The sequence below is a fragment of the Alligator mississippiensis genome, chromosome 12, assembly GCF_030867095.1.
Source record: "Alligator mississippiensis isolate rAllMis1 chromosome 12, rAllMis1, whole genome shotgun sequence".
Lineage (NCBI taxonomy): Eukaryota > Metazoa > Chordata > Crocodylia > Alligatoridae > Alligator > Alligator mississippiensis.
This window is the reverse complement of record NC_081835.1, coordinates 53,165,037-53,184,627: the sequence shown is the minus strand read 5'-3', so window position 1 is coordinate 53,184,627 and position 19,591 is coordinate 53,165,037. Positions and strand designations below refer to the sequence as shown.

General features: G+C 48.4%; 1 protein-coding gene across 2 annotated transcripts; it reads right to left on the bottom strand.

The window, feature by feature from the left end:
- Positions 1–8,416: 8,416 nt before the first annotated feature.
- Positions 8,417–13,371, bottom strand: ATP6V1G1 (ATPase H+ transporting V1 subunit G1). Of its 2 annotated transcripts, none has more exons than XM_006276970.4 (3): positions 13,220–13,371; positions 10,821–10,921; positions 8,417–9,165 (listed from the first exon to the last, which is right to left on the bottom strand). In XM_006276970.4, the coding sequence occupies exons 1-3, from the start codon at positions 13,299–13,301 to the stop codon at positions 8,992–8,994; spliced, it is 357 nt and encodes a 118-aa protein (XP_006277032.2). In that variant the 5' UTR covers positions 13,302–13,371; the 3' UTR covers positions 8,417–8,991. The 2 variants fall into 2 exon arrangements, with proteins under 2 accessions (XP_006277032.2, XP_059571541.1); XM_059715558.1 differs by lacking the exon at positions 13,220–13,371 and adding an exon at positions 12,940–13,003.
- Between the last annotated feature and the right edge of the window lie 6,220 nt (positions 13,372–19,591).

The following is a 19,591-nucleotide window of genomic DNA, read 5'->3' as shown; positions in this document are numbered from 1 at the left end:
CTTCGTCACACTGCCGGCTCATGTTCAACTTGGAGTCCACTAGGACTCCAAGATCCCTTTCCACCTCTGTGCCACCCAGCAGGTCATTCCCTAGGCTGTAGGTGTGCTGGACATTTTTCCTCCCTAGGTGCAGCACTTTGCATTTCTCCTTGTTGAACTGCATCCTGTTGTTTTCTGCCCACTTGTCCAACCTATCCAGGTCTGCCTGCAGCTGTTCCCTGCCCTCCGGCGTGTCCACTTCTCCCCATAGCTTTGTGTCATCTGCAAACTTGGACAGAGTACATTTCACTCCCACATCCAAGTCGCTGATGAAGACATTAAAGAGTATCGGTCCAAGGACCGAACCCTGCGGGACCCCACTGCCCACACCCTTCCAGGTCGAGACCGACCCATTTACCACGACTCTTTGGGTGCGACCCTCTAGCCAATTCGCCACCCACCAGACTGTGCAATCATCCACATCACAGCCTCTTAATTTGTTCACCAGTATGGGGTGGGATACCGTATCGAAGGCCTTCCTGAAGTCCAAGTATACGACATCCACCCCTCCTCCTGTGTCCAGGCGTTTCGTAACCTGGTCATAGAAAGAGACTAGGTTGGTCAGGCACGATCTGCCCGCCACAAACCCATGCTGGTTTCCCCAGACTAGATAAACACAGTTCTTCTCTTCTCCAGACTAGATAAACACAGTTCCCTCAGCCTCTCCTCATAAGTCATGTCCCCCAGCCCCCTAACAATTTTGTTGCCCTACACAGGACTCTCTCCAATTTTTCCACATCCCTTCTGTAGTGGGGGGGGGGGGGGGGGGGGGGGGGGCAAAACTGGACACAGGACTGCAGATGTGGCCTCACCAGTGCTGAATAGAGCAGAAGAATCGCTTCCCTCGATCTGCTGGAAACACACCTATCAATGCAGCCCAGTATGCTGTCAGCCTTCTTGGCAACAAGGGCACACTGTTGGTTTGTATTCAGCTCATTGTCCACAGCAACCCCCAGGTCCTTTTCTGCGGAGCTGCTGCCCAGCCAGTCAGCCCCCAGCCTGTACTGATGCATGGGATTGTTCTGTCCTAAGTGCAGGACTTTGCACTTGTCCTTATTGAACCTCATGAGATTTATTCCGGCCCAATCCTCCAATTTGTCTAGGTCTCTGAATCTTAGCCCTGCCCTTCAACATATCTACTACTCCCCCCAGGTTGGTGTCATCTGCAAACTTGCTGAGGGTGCACTCCATCCCATCTTCCAGGTTGTTGAAGACATTGAACAAAATAGGCTCCAAGACCAACCCCTGGGGCATTCCACATGATACTGGCTGCCAACCAGACATCAAGCCATTGATCACTACCCTTTGAGCTCAGAGATCCCACCAGTTTTCTATCCATCTTATAGTTCATTCATCCAACCCATACATCCTTAGGTTACAAGAATGTTATGGGATGCATTATCAAAAGCCTTGCTTAAGTCAAGGTATATCACATGCACTGGTCTCCCGGCCTCCACAGAACCAGTCATCTCACAGAAGGCAATCAGGTTGGTCAGGCATGACTTGCCCTTGGTGAATCCATGCTGACTGTTCCTAATCATCTTCTTCTCCTGCAAGTGCTTCAAAATGGATTCATTGTGGACCTGCTCCATTTTCCCAGGGACTGAGGTGAGGCTGACTGGTCAGTAATTCCCCAGATCCTCCTTCTTCCCTTTCTTAAATATGGGCACTATATTTCCCCCTTTCCAATTGTCCAGGATCTCCCCTGATTGCCATGAATTTTCAAAGATAATGGGCAGCAGCTCTGCAATCACATCAGCCAATTCCCTCAGCACCCTCAGGTGCATCACACCTAGGCCCATGGACTCGTACACATCCATTTTTTCTGAATAGTCCCTACCCTGTTCTTTCACCACTGTTTACTGCTCACCTCCTCCCCAAACTGTGCTGCCAGGTGCTTCTATGTGGTGAACTTGCCTGTGAAAAATGAGGTGAATTGAGTACTTCAGAACTGAGTACTTCCACCTTTTCTGCATCATCTGTCACTAGGTTGCCTTCCCCATTTAGTAAGGGATCCGATCCACACTTTCCCTGATCTTCCTCTTGTTGCTCATAGACTTATGGAAACCCTTCTTGTTACCCTTCACATCCCTTGCTAGCTGCAGCTGCAATTGTGCTTTGGCCTTCCTGGCTTCATCCCCGGATGCCCAAACAATACTTTTATACTCCTCCCTAATCATTTGTCCACGTTTCCACTTCTTGTAAGCTTCCTTTTTGTGTTTTAGCTCACTGAAGAGTTCCCTGCTAAGCCACGCTGATCTTCTGCCATACTTGCTTGCCTTCCTTCACATTGGGATGGTTCATTCCTGTGCCCTCAGTAAGGTTTCTTTAAAATACAGCCTACTCTCCTGGACTCCTTTCCCCCTCACGCTGGTCTCCCAGGGGATCCTGCCCTTCAGTTCCCTGAGTTAGTCGAATTCTGCTTTTCTGAAGTCCAGGGTCCTTACACCACCACATGCTCCTATGTGCAAATGTTAACAGTTGCTTTTTGGAGTGGGGATACATATCCTGATTTCTTCCCCACCCCCCACGAGTTCTCAGCAGCTGCAATTAGAGTTATCAGAAACATCAAAAACCCAACATTGGCACACAGCATAAGAGCTAAGTGCCATTCTTTCCCAGAAGATCGTCTTTCTATAGCCATTGCAGGTTTCCACAGAGCCTGATTAGGCTATTGCTGTCTTGCAGCAGGAGCATTTTGATCAGCACAACTCTGTTGTAAGGGAAAGAAGAATCAGACTCAAAGCAACCACACTGCAGGATTTCCAGTGCTGGCATCTCAGCGATAGACAGGAAGCGACTCTTTATCTAAAAGTAACCCTTGTGCAAAGAGGTAATATGGGGAGGGGTCCAACAGGCTGACCTTAACTTGAATAAAGATTCCTAGCAGCCAGGTGGGAAACACGCTTCCAGCCTATATTTGGGAACCATGCCAGAAGAAGGCCACACACAACCAATTGAACAGGAAAAACAGCATGTCTACCTGTCCAGGAACCTTATGGGTATTGAGGGTATTGAGCTCTATTTCTCAATTAACACCGAAGGTAATTTTGGCTCATTCTGCTCTGTGCACTCTGCTGCGTGGTACTTCATCTGTAGATAGCCATAGACTTGCCTCTTCAACCCTACAGCCCCCCATCTTCCTCCATGAATAAATTTTATTAGATTGCAAGCTCCTTTGGCATTTGTACTGCCCAGGATCTTGATCCACAATTGTACTACAAGAGACCCTAGGAGTCCCACTTGATAAAGGATAGTTTCAGCTTCCATATAAAGTACTGCAGTATACTCAGGGCCCTGTGAAAGGACAGAGGACTTTATATTAATGGCAGAAAGCAGATGGGGTACATTCTGTTCCCAAACTCCAATAAAGACTGTCCTCTACCCTACTGTTACCACCTGTAAAATATATTGTCATTGATAACATGTAGAAACTTTGCATTTCCATCCAAGACAGAGGTGGGCAAAATACGGTGCACAGGCTGGATCCGGCCCATGTGGGTTTTTGTCCAGCCTGCAGCGGGTCCCTTGGCCCAGCCACAGTCCAGCCATGGCACGTCCTGCTGCCCACGGGCACACAATAGGGCTAGGGTGGTTCTGTGGCTGCATTGCCTTTCTAGGAAGCCCAGAGGGCAGGCAACTCCTTCCGGCTGCCACCGCCCCTGGCCCCAGCCCTGCAATAATGAGGTGGACCTGCACTGCATGGCCCTGACCCCATGCACCCCACACTTGCTCTAGGCTTGTCCTCCCAGGCTCAGCAGCAGCAGCACAGGACAAAAGCTGTTGCTCAAAGTGGAGGGAAAGCAGCCTCTCCCCTTCCTGCTGCCAACATTTCCCTGCTGCAGCTGCCCGAAGCCTGTACGGAGCTGCCCTCCGTTTCTGCTGCCATCACGGCCACAGCCAGGCTGCCATGCAGGGCAGCAGTGACAGCACGGAGAAGATTCAGAGCAACACAGCACAGACTCCAGCACACGGGGTCAGGACTGTGCAGTAGGGCTGTGTGAAACAGCACTGTTTTGTTTCGACTTCCATTTCGCTGTTTTGAAGGGACAATGTTTCATTTTATCATTTTGTTTCATTTTGAAGCACTGGTCTGTTTAGTTTCAGTGAAACCGTTTTGCCATTTCGATGCATTTCTGTTTCGCTCATAGGCTATAATGGGGAATCATGATAATGCCTAAAACTTTGTCATTTCCTATCGGATTCGGATGAAAATTGCAGGGGTGGTAGCCCCCTCTGAGGGCATGAAGCCTGCCAAGTTTCAAGGAGTTAGGTCCAGAGGTTTCTGGGAAACTACACCTCCAACTGTTCAAAGCAAAACTCATATACCCTTGCCAGCAGTGGCAGCCTCCTGTTGTCTGGCGCGCAGATCCGGGGGCCTCCACCCCGAGAGGGCTGCAGGGCTGTGCTAGACTCCTCCCAGGGATGCAGGCCCCCAGATCTGCATGCCAGATGATAGGAAGCTGCCGCTGCCACCTGGGACTGGTGCTGGGTGCAGCCCATGCCCACTGTCAGGAAGATTGCTACTAACGTTGGCCCCAGGCAGCCTCCCGTCATCCAGCGCACAGATCCAGGGACCCGCACCCCCTGGAAGAGTCCGGCACAGCCCCGCAGCCCTCCCAGGGGTGTGGGCCCCTGGATCTGTGCGCCAGATGACAGGATACTGGCACTGGCAGCAGCAATCTTCCCAGTACTGGGTGCAGACTGTGCCCAGAGCCAGTCCCAGACAGCAGAGGCAGCATCCTCTCATCCAGCATGCAGATCTGGAGGCCCACAGCCCTTGGAAGGCTGTGGGGCTGTGCCGGACTCCTCCCGGGGGTTCAGGCTCCCAGATCTGTGTGCAGGATGACAGGAGGCTGCCACTGCTGGTTAGGACTGGTGCTGGGCACAGCCTGTGCCGAGCGCCGGGAAGACTCCCACCTGCCGCTGGCCCCAGCTGGCAGCGACAGCATGTTCCCACCTGCCGCTGGCCCCCGCGTGCAGATCCGGGGGCCCGCACCCATGGGAGGGCTGTGGGGCTGTGCCAGACTCCTCCCCGGGGGGGGGGGAGGGGGCAGGGGGCAGGGCCCTGGATCTGCGCACAGGATGACAGCAGGCTGCCGCTGCCGGCTGGGACCAGCACTGAAGACAAGTAAACCCAGCTTTGAAACTTGAAACTTTTCGAAATGTTCGAAACATTTTGAGTGCCCTTGTTTCATTTCAAAGGTGCCCCACCCACCCACCGGCACACCCCCCTCCACACATACCCCATACCTACTCACACCTCCCCACATCCACACACACACACACACATCCCCCAAGCCCCATACCCACCCTTTCATACCCCCCACGCACCACACTCCACTACAATACACAAGAGTAAGAGCTCATTTTGAACTGTTATGCAATCACCTCTATATACATCACAAACACACACAAATCAGGACAAAAATATTTTTTAATTATTTTAATAATATTATTTTATTATTAGCCAATTGCCCGTCAAGAATGACCGGGGGGTGGGGCTGGGATGGCGTGCCGCCACCTAACGCCCCATGCTGCTGCCATTCTGCCTCTTGCAAGGAGCGGGGTGGGGGAGCCAAGGCTAGCACTTCTGGCCTCAGCTCCCCCACCCTGTCTGGTCCCTAGCGCAGCTTCAGAATCATGGCAGCACTCCCCCATGCTTGGAACACTCTGATTGGCTGCTTCCATCAGCCAATCAGAGTGCAAATAAAGCATTACAGACAGACTTAAGCTTTTATAGTATTAGAATCACCAGAAGTCCCAAGGGGAGGGACTTCAGATAGCTAAAGGTCAGGGGTTAGTGGGTAGGACTTCTGGTCCCAAGCTGGCAACCAGGGACTGCCCTTGCAGCCCTTGACAGCTCACCAAAACCCATTAAGTGGCCCTCCACCCAAAATAATTGCCTGCCCCTGATCTAGGATATGCAGCATAAAAATCCCCAAAATACAGGTCATCTGGGTCTAAACTCCTATTAGAATTAATTGGAATTCACTCACTAATCAAGACCTGCAGCACTTTATATCCAGACCACTACAGGCAACTAGCCAATAATAGGCAATACTTGGAGAGATCAGCAAAAGGGAGACTTCACTACAAAAACTGAAATTAATGATACTTACACTAATCAAAATGATGGGAAGCAGACAGCATGCAAGATCTTTTTTTCTCCAAGATCCAAATTAAATTATGTTTAGCCCACGTGTCTTGAACCAGAAACCTTCCCTGCAGAGTATTTTCTGGCGCAGTCTTATTTTAGAGGGGAAAAAAACCCTCTACAAAGTCTAATTTATGTACCCATACTTGTAAAAGGTCTCTTTTCCCAGAGAGGCTCAGGATGAAATTAATGCATCTTTCATTTTCAATAAAAGCTCTACGCTGCAAACAAAGCCACGCTGACTGAAAAGCAATAACTGGAGTGATTTGCCTCTATGCAGATTTGTACAGTCAGATAATTCTTGGCTGTTAAATAAGGCTTTTTGGGAACAGCATGCCAAGGGATATAAAAAGAAAAAAATGTTTGTATTCTGGCAAGGCATTAAAACCTCAGCATGAGCTGGAGCAGAAATCCTTACATGCCCAGCCAAAAAGATAACTCGAGACCGGGGTAGATTTTTTCCTCCTCCTCCCTGACCCTAGCTCCAGGGGATGTGGTTTTGGAGAAAACCTGGGTTAACAAAGAGATGCTCTGCAGACATTACAAAGTATTTAGAAATCAACCTGGGAACAGAAAGAGCCATCACGTTTCCAACTGGCAAGGGGGAGGTGGTCTTTGCCTACTGAAGGAAAGCAACAAGCCAAGCAGCCTTCAGCTAGCAAAGCACCTTAGGAGAGGTAGACAGAATTGGAACGATATCACTTGTGCATGACAATAGCAAATACAAGCATTTTGAAATACTAAGGATTATTCATATTCCTTGCATAGGAGAGGAGCTATAGGAGATACACATAAGAGAGAAGCGATTATTCCCCAGCTGGCACGTAACCAGCTGCTGGTCATACAGTGTGTTTGTATGTCATTAAACCAAGAACTACCTGTGAGGCCAAGACATAATTACCCTGGATCTTTTAAGGTCTACTGCAGTGTAACATATGTCTGCTTTTTATTTCAGTTTTCCAAACATGATTTGTCGAAGAGCCTCTTTCAATCCTTGATCAGAGATCTGATGTGAGCAAACAGGGGAAAAAGAAGATAGAACAACTTCAGCTCCCATTGCTGCATGATCTCAAGCAGGTTACCTTTTATCTCGCCTTCTACTTATAAAGATAGTGAGCTGTGTTTTCCTAACTACCTCCCAAAAGCACTTTCTTTGCCAGCAGTAAAGAATCTAAATCCTCTAAAACTGAGTACACTGCCAGGGGTTGTTATTTCTTGTTAGCAAAATGGCAAGGCGTGGTAGCATTGAGCAGAATGTCTTGCTTAGCTTCCTCATTTATGTATAGGGGCTATTTGCAGAAGTTAAAAAAAATGGTTTACTAGAAGCAGCAGCATGTTACAGATCCTTCAGAGCAAAGTCAAAGTATAGGTGGGGCACTTTAGCAGGGCTTTTTGGCACTTTTATCTAAAACTGATTCCATCAACTATTAGATAAAAGCACCAAAAAAGCCACACTAAAGCACCTGATCTTATACAGATGTCAGGTGAGCCAAACCCAACTAATGCACTGCTTCCATAGGAGCACGCCAAGTTTAAAGTAAAATGCCATTTTGGGGATTGGTTTTTTAACATATGCAAAAAGAATTTAGTTTTATTTTGTAGCTTTGAGGAAAAAGAATTAAGGAAGGCTTCCTAAGAGGTCTCACATTTTCCATTAGTAGAATGAAGTGTCACTATACCAGCTGATAGAGATGCTGCTGGAACAAAAAAGCCTGCAAGATTCTGATGCACATTAGCTTTGGCAAGAAGCAACAGGACAGTGAAGCCAATTTGGACACAATATACTTGTCCCACAGTTCTTTTTCCTTGATATTTATTACAGCACAGGAGAGATCAGTACAAGGCACCAAGAGAGGAAGGATAGATACCGCACTCACATAGCTGACTACAAAAGTTACATTTGGAAAGCAGTTAGTTTCTATTTCACCTAAGCTTTCATCTATGATCACTACTTGAGAATTTTCTTGGGCAAATTGTCCATCGTTGGTCTAGTGGCTAGCATGCTAGAGAGGAATCCAGGAGACTTGGGTTCCACTGCAGGCTCTGTGATTTACCCACCCTGACCTTTCCCAAGTCACTTCACTTTCTTCTCCCATGTTTTGTCCTAGAGAATGAACAGATTCAGTATGCATATGGGCAGCACATAATAAAATGAAGCCATAGGCACTACTGTAGTAAGTAGATGGGCAAGGAGACACAAGACAGATAACTAAAGAGACATCAGAGTTACATAAGTTCTTTACTTTCCAAGGTCAGTGCCAGACAATGCCAGACTTATCATTCAAGTTATAGCAGAGTACACACAATAGCTAACTACCAAAAGCATACTGAACAGCCCAAGGATTTTTCTTCCTGGGTTCACCTTTATTTTAAAGATTACCAACACAAACTAATACAATTCAACCTACAAGGATACAGAAAATGTCTAAACCAGTACTGACTCAGGCTTGCATTTTAAAAGCTGTCCAGCATCTCTCTCCTTTTAAATCTCAAACCCCTCCTTTTGAGCAAATACCTAAGAAAAAGCAAAAACTTTTTTTTTTTTTTGCTTATTAAATATTTGCCATTTAATGCATATTTAAGACATGGCCATTTTCTTTGGATAAGCTCTGAATCCATGTAGAGGTAAACTACTGAGTCTCCAACAAGTTATCAAGGACCTACAAACCTACTGAAATAATTTAATTTCTTTCCAAAAAAAAAGAACAGAGCTATAGTACGGCTAAGGGCTGTTCGTTCCATCTGAAGCCAGATGTTACTGCTAGTACTTCCAGCACACACAAATTTTTCTTCTACTATCCATTGATGCGGTAATTCATGTGGATTTTCGGTTTGATGTCACACACTAGTGACAGCAGTTCAGTCAGCACCTCTTCCCTGTTCTTCTGGAAGTTTTCTTGGATTATGCTCATCTTTTGCTGGGTCTCCTTCTCAACCTCTGTGGTGCAGCTTCCATGACATCCAAGAGCCTGAGTGAATGAAAAGAAAAAAGCAGTCCACTTAGAACAAAAAGCTCCTTGGTAACGAAAAACTATTGTGACCAATTTTTATGTTCTACTATTCTGTATGCTTCAGTAATAATCATTACTTCTTTACCACTACACTGTGTTGCTGCAAGAAGTGTAATGTCAAGAGACAGAGTTGCTTCATCACTGTACCCCTTGAATCATTAAATCGTCTTATCTATTTAGCATATAAGGTTTGGGGGAATTTGTGCAGTCCCTATGACAATGGCACCTTGGTTTTAATTAGGGCCTTTTGGACACTACTTTAAGTAAGACTGCTAATAACGATAGCAACTAATACAATATTTGCAATAACATTTAAGTAAAGGACTTCTGTAAAATGTATTCCGTTGTCATTCCTAACCCTTCGATTTCTCTAGAAGGTACAAACACTTCAACTTTGCTCGTGTTTGGTGCGCAGCCATGTCAAGGGCAGGACAAGATTCACAGGACCTGGATTCTATTCCTCTGCTGTAGATACAACTCAAGGAAGAAGGAAAAAAAAAAAAAAAAAAAAAACCATGACCACTTCAAATCCGTCTCTCGGCTTCTCCATTTGTAAATAGGGACTTGAAGCCTCAGAGGCAGGAAAGCAGGAATTAAACACAAGGTTCAGAAATGTTATTGGTACAGGAATCAAAAAACAAGAACCGTACTTCAGAACCCAAACTCCAAAGCATGGTGAATGGAACAGTCAAAGTCTTGAATGGACTAGTACTGTTACTGGTCAGAGAATGAAAAGGAAAAGCTTAAGAAATAAGTTCTTAGCTTACTGGTGTCAAGATTGATATGCTGGTTTATAATGCAGGGGGGTCCATGTGAGGACAGGCTTGACTGAAATTATACATTGCCAACTTAAAAAGTTGTACAGAAAGAAGAAAATGAGTGGTTCATCTTCTTGGAAATCTGACTGCAGGTAGTATAGGAATACCCCTTACAAAACCAGAGTTGGCACAAAGTGGCATGTCACTGCTCTCACAGCACACTTCAAAGGAGAGAGGGCTCCCACTTGGAACCTTTGATGAAGGCTGAGTTCACACACACTATTTTACATTTTGCTGAGAATAAAAGCACCACATAAAACAGAGCATGCAAAGCTGACAAGAGAATTGTAGGCCACTTGAGTATTTAAAGAATTGAATTTTGAGATGTAAGTTTATCAAGGAACTATGGTGAAACATTTGCAAGAAAGACTAGCTCTGCAGAATGGAGCATGATCTCCTTTTGGTATTAATGCACAAAGTCTACTTTGTAAGACTAACTCATGACACACAAGTCAGACCTCATTAATATTAACTGCTTCACTACTGATACCATCTTCCAGGTTCCAAGCTGCAACAACACTCCTGCAGCTGACTGCTTTCCACTGATATTGCCATGGCAGCTGGCTGCACATTACAGCACAGTGAGGCAATTAAGGAAAAAGCACTCAAGGAGAGAACCACCCCATGCAGAAGGCTCTTCCATGAAGAGCAGCAGCTAAACATTTTGCAGAGCTCTAACAGCATCATCTCAAGCAGCAGCAACACCAACTCCAAGCAGCACCAAGGACTTGGGGGGGGGGGGGGGGGGACACAAGGATGAGGAGGAGGCAGCTGTGAATTATCTAATAAACTAACCGCTGCTTCCTTGGCTTTGAACTCCTTTTCCCTCTGCAAGCGGTACTGTTCAATCTCTGCCTGTGCTTCTTCTTTTGCCTGTTTCAGCCTCCGGTTCTTTCCTATTACCAAAAAATATGCCAGATTAGAATAACATCTGAGAGAAAGACAGACAGCTAGGACACAGCAGTCCCCATTCCCCACAGGCATCCAACTTAGCAGACAGTTACTGTGGCATCTACAATTGCAGCTTGGCAGGAAGAGCCTGCAGGAAGCCATCGCCAGAATGCCACGTGTTTTCTAAGGCCTCCTCTGTTATCCAATTTTATACTGTTAACTGACAGTCCTATATCTTCCAAGGGGGCACTGACTGCAGAGTGCACCTCTGATCCATAACCCCACTCACCACCTGGCAAGAAAAAAAAAAGGGGGGGAAAAAGAAAAGGAAAAAGACCCTCAAAACTCAGAAGATACTTGCCAGGAAAAAAAAGTCCTGCTGCCTTGGCTCAGCTGATCTGTACTTTCTGTAAGAGTACTTGCACTCTGCACAACAGACGGATCAAGTGATCTCAGCTTTGCCTCAGTCCAGTTGTGCAATGGCTACAAGTTAAATGTTATACGACACCCCTCCCCGCCTTTAAGGATTTCTATAATTAAGCTAAATTAAAGCAGTGTACCTCCCAGGTAAAGAAGCTGAAATGATTAAGCAGGAGATAAGCAGTAAAACAGTACTTGAGAAGTGTGACAAGAACTCCTCAGGGTAGTAACCATGGATGAAGTCCTGGCTCCATTAAGATCAATGAAAAAAAAACCAAAAAAAAAAAAAAAAAAAACTTTCATCAACTTTGATGAGGCCAGGGTCCAACTCTGTCTTTAATCTCTACATAAATGCCCAGGAAGCAGAGATTCAACATGCCAGCAAAAAGCAGATAAGAAATATGAACATGCCAGCCCACTCCTCATGGTGAAAATGCTTGTTCCCGGATCCTGCTTGGTGGTATCACCTTTCATAAGGATCTTTGCATAGATTAGTCGTTCAATTGATTTGGAGAGACTTCAATTCCTGGATTACAAGCGTCTCTCCCATCACTCCATGCTACATCTCCACACAGGAGGCAGTGCTTTCTTGGGGCAGCCAAGCCAAGGCACAGGAATGAGCTCATAAGGAGCTACGGGTCACATAAATTTCACCATCTGCTGAAGACAAGGTTCTTTGATTCGCTCAAAGACCCTTGTCTGCCTATGTCCTTAAACCAGCACGGCTTCAACCTACACCATCCTCTGTACAGCACATTTTCTTTGACCCTGCCAGCTTTAACTAGACACACAGCAGCACTTTCCTGTTAAAAACAACTCCACAATGAACACCCCCCACCCCCTGCAGGCACTTCTGCCTTCGAAAGAGAGCCAGATACTAGCCATGTTCCTCAATGCACTACGAGACACCCCTCCTGCTATAGCAAGCAGTGAATAGGAGCCCAAACAGGGCAGAAAAATACAGAACCTCCTGACTGCTCCACCCAAGGGACCCAGCTTCCCTCGCCTTTCTTCCCTTCTCTTCTAAGCACTTCTCCATCCTCAGCAGCTGCCTGATTTGTAGTCATTTCCCATTTCAACACTCCTCAAAAGGGCAGGTCCACACCACAGCAAAGACCCCGTTGGGCAACTGGTGCCAGAAATGAGGAGGAAGCAATTCCAGCTCCATCCACTCCCACCCCATAGCCCCAACCCTGGAAATCAGGCTGCAGCTTCACCCGGGGGAGCACCCCAAAGCACCGCTCTTGGGCATGTCCAGAGAGCCCCGTTTGGTGCCCCCTTTCCTGCTCTTTTCTGGAACCGGTTCATGGAGCAGAACAGTCTGATTTGCTGGGGGGGGGGGGCGTGGACAGGCCCTTCCGAGGAGCACTGAAATAGAAACGGCTACAAACCCGGCAGCTGCTGGGGATGGAGAAGTGCTTAGAGCAGAAGCTGCGGAAGGGCAGGGAAGCTGAGACGCGCCGGAGTGGTTCTGCATTTTTCTGTCCAACAGGGGCCCATTCCCCGGGCTGTGCAACTGGGACAAAGCCACACCCCACGGGTCCCCGGGATTGAGTGAGCCCCAGCGGGGAAGAGACTCCTTATCACCCTGGAGCGGCAGCACCTTCGCCCCTTGCTCCTTCCCGAATGGGAACCCGAGCTCTCTCTTCCATGCCCGGCCCAGCCCGGCCCTGCTCGCTGCCGGTGTCTCCCACCACCTCCCTTCCGAACCCACGGACTGGAAGCCCCTGAGCCCGGGAATGGAACGCGCCGGAGCCAATCACAGACACGCTCCGCAGCTCACAGGCCAATCGCGTGCGGGGACACCGAAAGCGGGCTAGGGGCCGCCGGTTCGATCCCCGCTCCCTCCAGACGCATTGGGCCCCGGGCGCCGCGGCACTCACGCTTGCGGGCCTCGGCCACCTTCTCGGCGGCGCGCTTCTCGGCCTGCAGCAGCTGCTGGATGCCTTGCGACTGGCTAGCCATGGCGGCACTCCCAGCTCCCAAACGCTGCGGCAAGCTCCGGGCCTCGTCACGTGAGGGCGGCTTGTGTCACGTGAACGGGACAGAACACGGAAAGGGCCGGCCGGGGAGGTACCGCCAATCAGAGCAGGGGGCGTGGCTTCCCGAGCTGCTCTGTTCCTCCCCCGCTCGTGTGAACGATGACGCTGGCGTTTGTATAATGACGTCACGCGTTGTACAAAGAATGGCAACTGTTTATTATCATGTTTATCACGTCATCGCTGTTTGTTGATGATCATGCTGATTATGATAAACGTATCCCAGCAGCGCCGTGGCTGATGCGGCACGTGTGCCGGCAGCCGCCCGCAGGGGCCCCCGGCTCGGCGGTTTGACCCGACGTAAAGACACCCGGTCCTCACTCGCTCCCATGGGTCTATCAGTGCAAGGTCAAGTCAATACCATTGACCCGACCTATATTATTGGTTTACAGTGAGCAAGACAAAGCCAATACAATTTAGTCGCGTATTTTTCAGCTCGCCATCACTTTTTCGGCAAAAACAGAAGAATAGAGGATGCCATGCGATGGTTTTGAGCTCCCAATATGATCGTGGTGCATTTAAGACCTGCCAGCTCTGCTGTTCCCTTGCCCAGGCCGAGCCCCCTCCCCTCGTGTCCACCCGGAGGGGTCCCTCAGCCTCCCCCGCTGCCCAGCCGGCATGAACTGGGGCCTCCCGAGACTGGGGGGCACCGTGTGTAGGTGTCGGGGAGGGGGAGTTGGCGAGTGGCAAGCAGCGACCACCCCAGCGGCTTCGGCAGCAACCAATCTCGGGGGGCACATGCCCCCCCCCCGTGCCCCCTCTACGGATCACCTGTGCCAGCAGAGGAGCACGGTGGGGCTGGGGGTGGGGAAGGGAGGACGCATGGTGAGGTGCAGCGTGGTGCTAGGGTTGCCGACTCTTCAGGAATTAGATATAAATCTCCAGGAGACAGCTGAGAGTCACCCAGGAGATAAATGATAGGGCATTCATTCAAATGCCCCGGACAAGGCTGAACTCCTCAATGAGTTCTTTGCCTCAGTGTTCCTAAGCGAGGGGCGCGACAAGTCTCTCACTGGGGTTGTAGAGAGGCAGCAGCAAGGCGCCAGACTTCCATACATAGATCCTGAGGTGGTGCAGAGTCACTTGGAAAAACTGGATGCCTTTAAGTCGGCAGGCCCGGATGAGCTGCATCCGAGGGTGCTGAAGGCACTGGCCGACATCATTGCACAGCCACTGGCGGGAATATTCGAACGCTCGTGGCGCACGGGCCAAGTCCCAGAGGACTGGAAAAGGGCCAATGTGGTCCCAATTTTCAAGAAGGGGAAGAAAGAGGACCCGGGCAACTATAGGCCAGTCAGTCTCACCTCCATCCTTGGCAAAGTCTTTGAAAAAATTATCAAGGCTCACATTTGTGAGAGCCTGGCAGGACAAATTATGCTGAGGGGAAACCAGCACGGGTTCGTGGCGGGCAGATCGTGCCTGACCAATCTAGTCTCTTTCTATGACCAGGTTACGAAACGCCTGGACGCAGGAGGAGGGGTGGATGTCGTATACTTAGACTTCAGGAAGGCCTTCGATACGGTATCCCACCCCATACTGGTGAACAAGTTAAGAGGCTGTGATGTGGATGACTGCACAGTCTGGTGGGTGGCGAATTGGCTAGAGGGTCGCACCCAGAGAGTCGTGGTAGATGGGTCGGTTTCAACCTGGAAGGGTGTGGGCAGTGGGGTCCCGCAGGGCTCGGTCCTTGGACCGATACTCTTTAATGTCTTCATCAGCGACTTGGACAAGGGAGTGAAATGTACTCTGTCCAAGTTTGTGGATGACACAAAGCTACGGGGAGAAGTGGACACGCCGGAGGGCAGGGAACAGCTGCAAGCAGACCTGGACAGGTTGGACAAGTGGACAGAAAACAACAGAATGCAGTTCAACAAGGAGAAATGCAAAGTGCTGCACCTAGGGAGGAAAAATGTCCAGCATACCTACTGCCCAGGGAATGATCTGCTGGGTGGCACGGAAGTGGAAAGGGATCTTGGAGTCCTAGTGGACTCCAAGATGAACATGAGTCGGCAGTGTGACGAAGCCATCAGAAAAGCCAATGGCACTTTATCGTGCATCAGCAGATGCATGACGAATAGGTCCAAGGAGGTGATACTTCCCCTCTCTCGGGCGCTGGTCAGACCGCAGTTGGAGTACTGCATGCAATTCTGGGCACCGCACTTCAAGAGGGATGCGGATAACCTGGAGAGGGTTCAGAGAAGGGCCACTCGTATGGTTAAGGGCTTGCAACCAAGCCTTATGAGGAGAGACTGGGGCACCTGGACCTCTTCAGCCTCCGCAAGAGAAGGTTGAGAGGTGACCTTGTGGCTGCCTATAAGTTCATCACGGGGGCACAGAAGGGAATTGGTGAGTATTTATTCACCAAGGCGCCCCCGGGGGTTACAAGAAATAATGGCCACAAGCTAGCAGAGAGCAGATTTAGACTGGACATTAGGAAGAACTTCTTCACAATTAGAGTGGCCAAGGTCTGGAATGGGCTCCCAAGGGAGGTGGTGCTTTCCCCTACCCTGGGGGTCTTCAAGAGGAGGTTGGATATGCATCTAGCTGGGGTCATCTAGACCCAGCGCTCTTTCCTGCCTATCGGACTCGATGATCTATTGAGGTCCCTTCCAACCTTAACATCTATGAATCTATGAAATAAATACGAAATGTCGAATCTGATTTATACAGTAGTCCAGGGGGTATTTTATATGTAATAGTGATGTGCATTTGCCTTCCTGATATAAAGTGGACGCACCGTAATCCGTAACTGATGTACACAAGCACACGGGCACGTTTGTGTTGTGCGTCGCGGGCACATTGGTGTTCTGGAAACCTCCCGGACTAGATTTAAACCGAGTTGGCGACCCTACGTGGCACACCTTTTTCTCCAGTTCAAAAGAAACCAGATGGTTCCCGTGCTCCCTGGGAATGCCTTATTCCCTTTCGGAGGGAAGCCAAAATACACACAATGCCATTGGGATGAGTTAAAAACAACCCACAGGGCTATGAAATAGGAGCTTCCCGACCAGGAGCATCCCACAGACAAGCAGGGCAGAACAAAGGCTGGGTGGTAGGGCTGTGTGAAATTTCACCAGCAGTTTCATTTTGACACTGTTTCAACTCGTTTCAAGCTCAAAACAGCAAAATTGAAACAAAACAGAGAGCTTCGAAACAGCCTTGAAATGAAACGAGGCAAGTTGAAACGTTTCAAATTTTTTTTAAAGTTTCAAGTTTCGAAGCTGGAGCTGGGCTTGTCTGCAGGGAAACAGAAACTAAAGTAAAGAGAGGGAGGGGGAAGAGGGGGGAAGGAGTGCTCTCATTATTGACTGTGTAACTGGCCAGTGACTGTCATCCTTCCCTGAGGTCTCTTCCAATCCCAGTGCTCTGGGGGAGGGATGGAAAAACTTCATGAAAGGCAGCATTGTTTGAACTGCCCTGCTTTCTGCCTTGGTGTCAGTTGAGTGAGGGTGCCCCTTAACACACACACACACACACACACACACACAGTGTCACCCACCCATGTCACAAATGTTGCCAGTCATCAGCCGGAGGTGCAGGGCCCCAGACCCAGACTCCCCTGCACCGATCTCCTCCACAGCTGGCAGGCTTCATGGCCTCAGCAGGGGCTAGCAGGCCTGCAGCTTTCACCCTGCTGCACCTTAACACACACAGTGTCACCCATGTCATGAGTTTTGCTGGTCTGCAGCTTGAGGTGCAGTTTCCCCCAAATCCCTGCACCTATTTCCTTGAACTTGGCAGGCTTCATGCCCTGAGAAGGTACTACTATTCCTGCAAGTTTCATCCAAATCAGGCCAGAAATGACAAGCTTATAGGCTGTTTCGAGCTTCCCTATTATAGCCTATGGACAAAACATCAAAACAACGAAACTGTTTTGACTAAACAAAACGGAACAGCAGTTTCGAATAGAAACAAAATTCAAAACGAAACACTGTTCCGTCAAAACGTTGAAACGCAAATCGAAATAGAACGGTGCTGTTTCGCACAGCTCTACTGGATGGACGGATGGAGCATCGAGGCCCTTAAAAAAGGAGAGAGGGTTGTTAACATCCCTGGAAGGAAGAGTTTAGAAGGGATGGGGTAGCTGACAATGAGCCATCAAGTCAAGTGGCTCCCTCAGCGCTGCCTGATGAGACATACTGATCCTACAGCCAGGCACTTGATTTTAAACTTGGGGTGGAGCAGGAATCTTGGGGGAGGGGAGAAGTGCACCCCATCCTGGATCTGTCCCTGTGGGGGAGTGTTGGGTTATAGAAACCCCAGCTGAGGTGCCCCCATCCCACATCCCCACAGCCCTGCACTTGGGTGAGAGCATTGCCAAGGCCGTTGCTGCAAGTCCGTCATGCTGCAAAACACCTGAACTGAGAACCTGTGGAAACCTGGCTGCTTTTAACATCCTGGTCACAAAGGCACATTCTCCCAATACCTTCACTCTACAGCACCTTGTAGTCAAGTTGCTTTGAAGTATCGGTATGTTGTGATATGCAGCGCCTCCGAAGAGCGCTGTAGTGCCCAGCAACCATCTCATTGCCATGAACCTATCCACAGTGTAATTGCAGAGCATCCAAAAGTGTAGCACAGCGCAATGCTGGAATCAAAACTTTGTGCCAAAGGAGTGCATCAAAATGTCAGTGTGGCAACAGCATGATCAGATCGCATTGAAATTGCCAGTCGGCTATTACTTAGCATTAGCTGATGTTTCTGAACGGTCAGATGGACTTGGGTTCGTATTGACAAAACCATGCATGGCTCACAACAAATTTACAATATCTCAGCTGTCATTACCTCAAGACTAATGCTCTTCCATCATCAGTGCAAGCACTTATTTATTGCTAATTCTCTTCATTGGGAGTCTGCCTAAAACAGCATCTTAAACTTGGAACACTGGCAAATCATATGTTCCCTCTAGAGGCAGCAAAATCAAAAGTGGAAAAAGCAAAATAAATTCTGTCTCTTATCTGTTGGCAGTTCTGATAAGTGCTAATAATTTTTTTCTCTCTCTCCAGCCTCTCAGTTAATGTTCACCAAAATGCCCCTTTCTGAGTCTATAAAACTACCTCTGAAGCCATGCTTGCTCCATGAAGCCATTCAGTTACATAAAGTATGTCATTCAGTGTATTCTACTACATCGTTTCGCCCCTTGGGCCTGCAGATGAAAGGGTGAGTAGACTATTCCCTGTGGCTTGTTTGGCACAGTACACCTATATAGAGCCCAGTGTATGCTCACAGTGCTCTAGAAATAGCACATCTATATTTTAGATGAAAATAAAATCAAAAGAGCCTAAGTGATTCAAGAGAATAAATCCCATTTTCAGAAGGGACTTAGGGCCAGAGTTTTAAAGCCTTCAAGGCACCTAAAGAAGCAAATTGACTTTCAATGAGCTGAAGGCTTCTGAGTGTCTAAAGTTACTTATTCTTAACCTTTTTAGACTCAAGGCACACATTGGAAAATGCCAACACTCAGTTTTCACTCATTTTTTGACTACAGAAGACTTCTTCTGTTACAAAGAACTCAGGACAGGACAGAAATATTTTGGATACTATAGATTCCTATTTGAAATGTATAAGTGTATCTTTTGAATCATGTGTCGGCATTTGCACACCTAATAGTTCTAATATTACGTGGAATCCTTAAAGCGATCTCACCGTTAGGCCCTGGCTGAGAATCAGTGGCATAAGTGTACATCACAGAAATGATGGCAGTTGAAAGAGAGCTGAGCTAGGTTTAAACATGCTAGCTCAGGTACCAGCAGCAGTCAAGACAGTAACATGAAGTTCTTTGCAGAGTAATTTACCCTGATACACACTGCCATGGCTGGGCTGCCTATTTAAAACTAAATTAGTTATTTCTACATTACTCAGTAGTCATAACCTTAGATGCCTTTTTTTTTAAACAGGACCTAGCTATTTAAGTCACTTAGAGACTGGCAACATACAGTCTGTGGACCAGATCAAACCCTCAGAAGCACTGGATCCAGTCCGTAGAGCTATCGGGCTTTGCTTATGCCTGTGCCTACACCAAAGCTAGGCAGGAAGGAGGTGTGCTAGGGCTGGGCAACTGGAAGCTTTCCCCAGCCCCTGCTCCATGGTTGCAGCTCAGGTGCAGATTCTAGCTGTTGGGGAGCTTTACCACAGCTGGGAGGAGTGGGGCGCAGAGAGAAGCAGTTGCAAAAATGACGCAGCTTCCAGCTGCCTGGCCGTGGTACCACTCGCCTG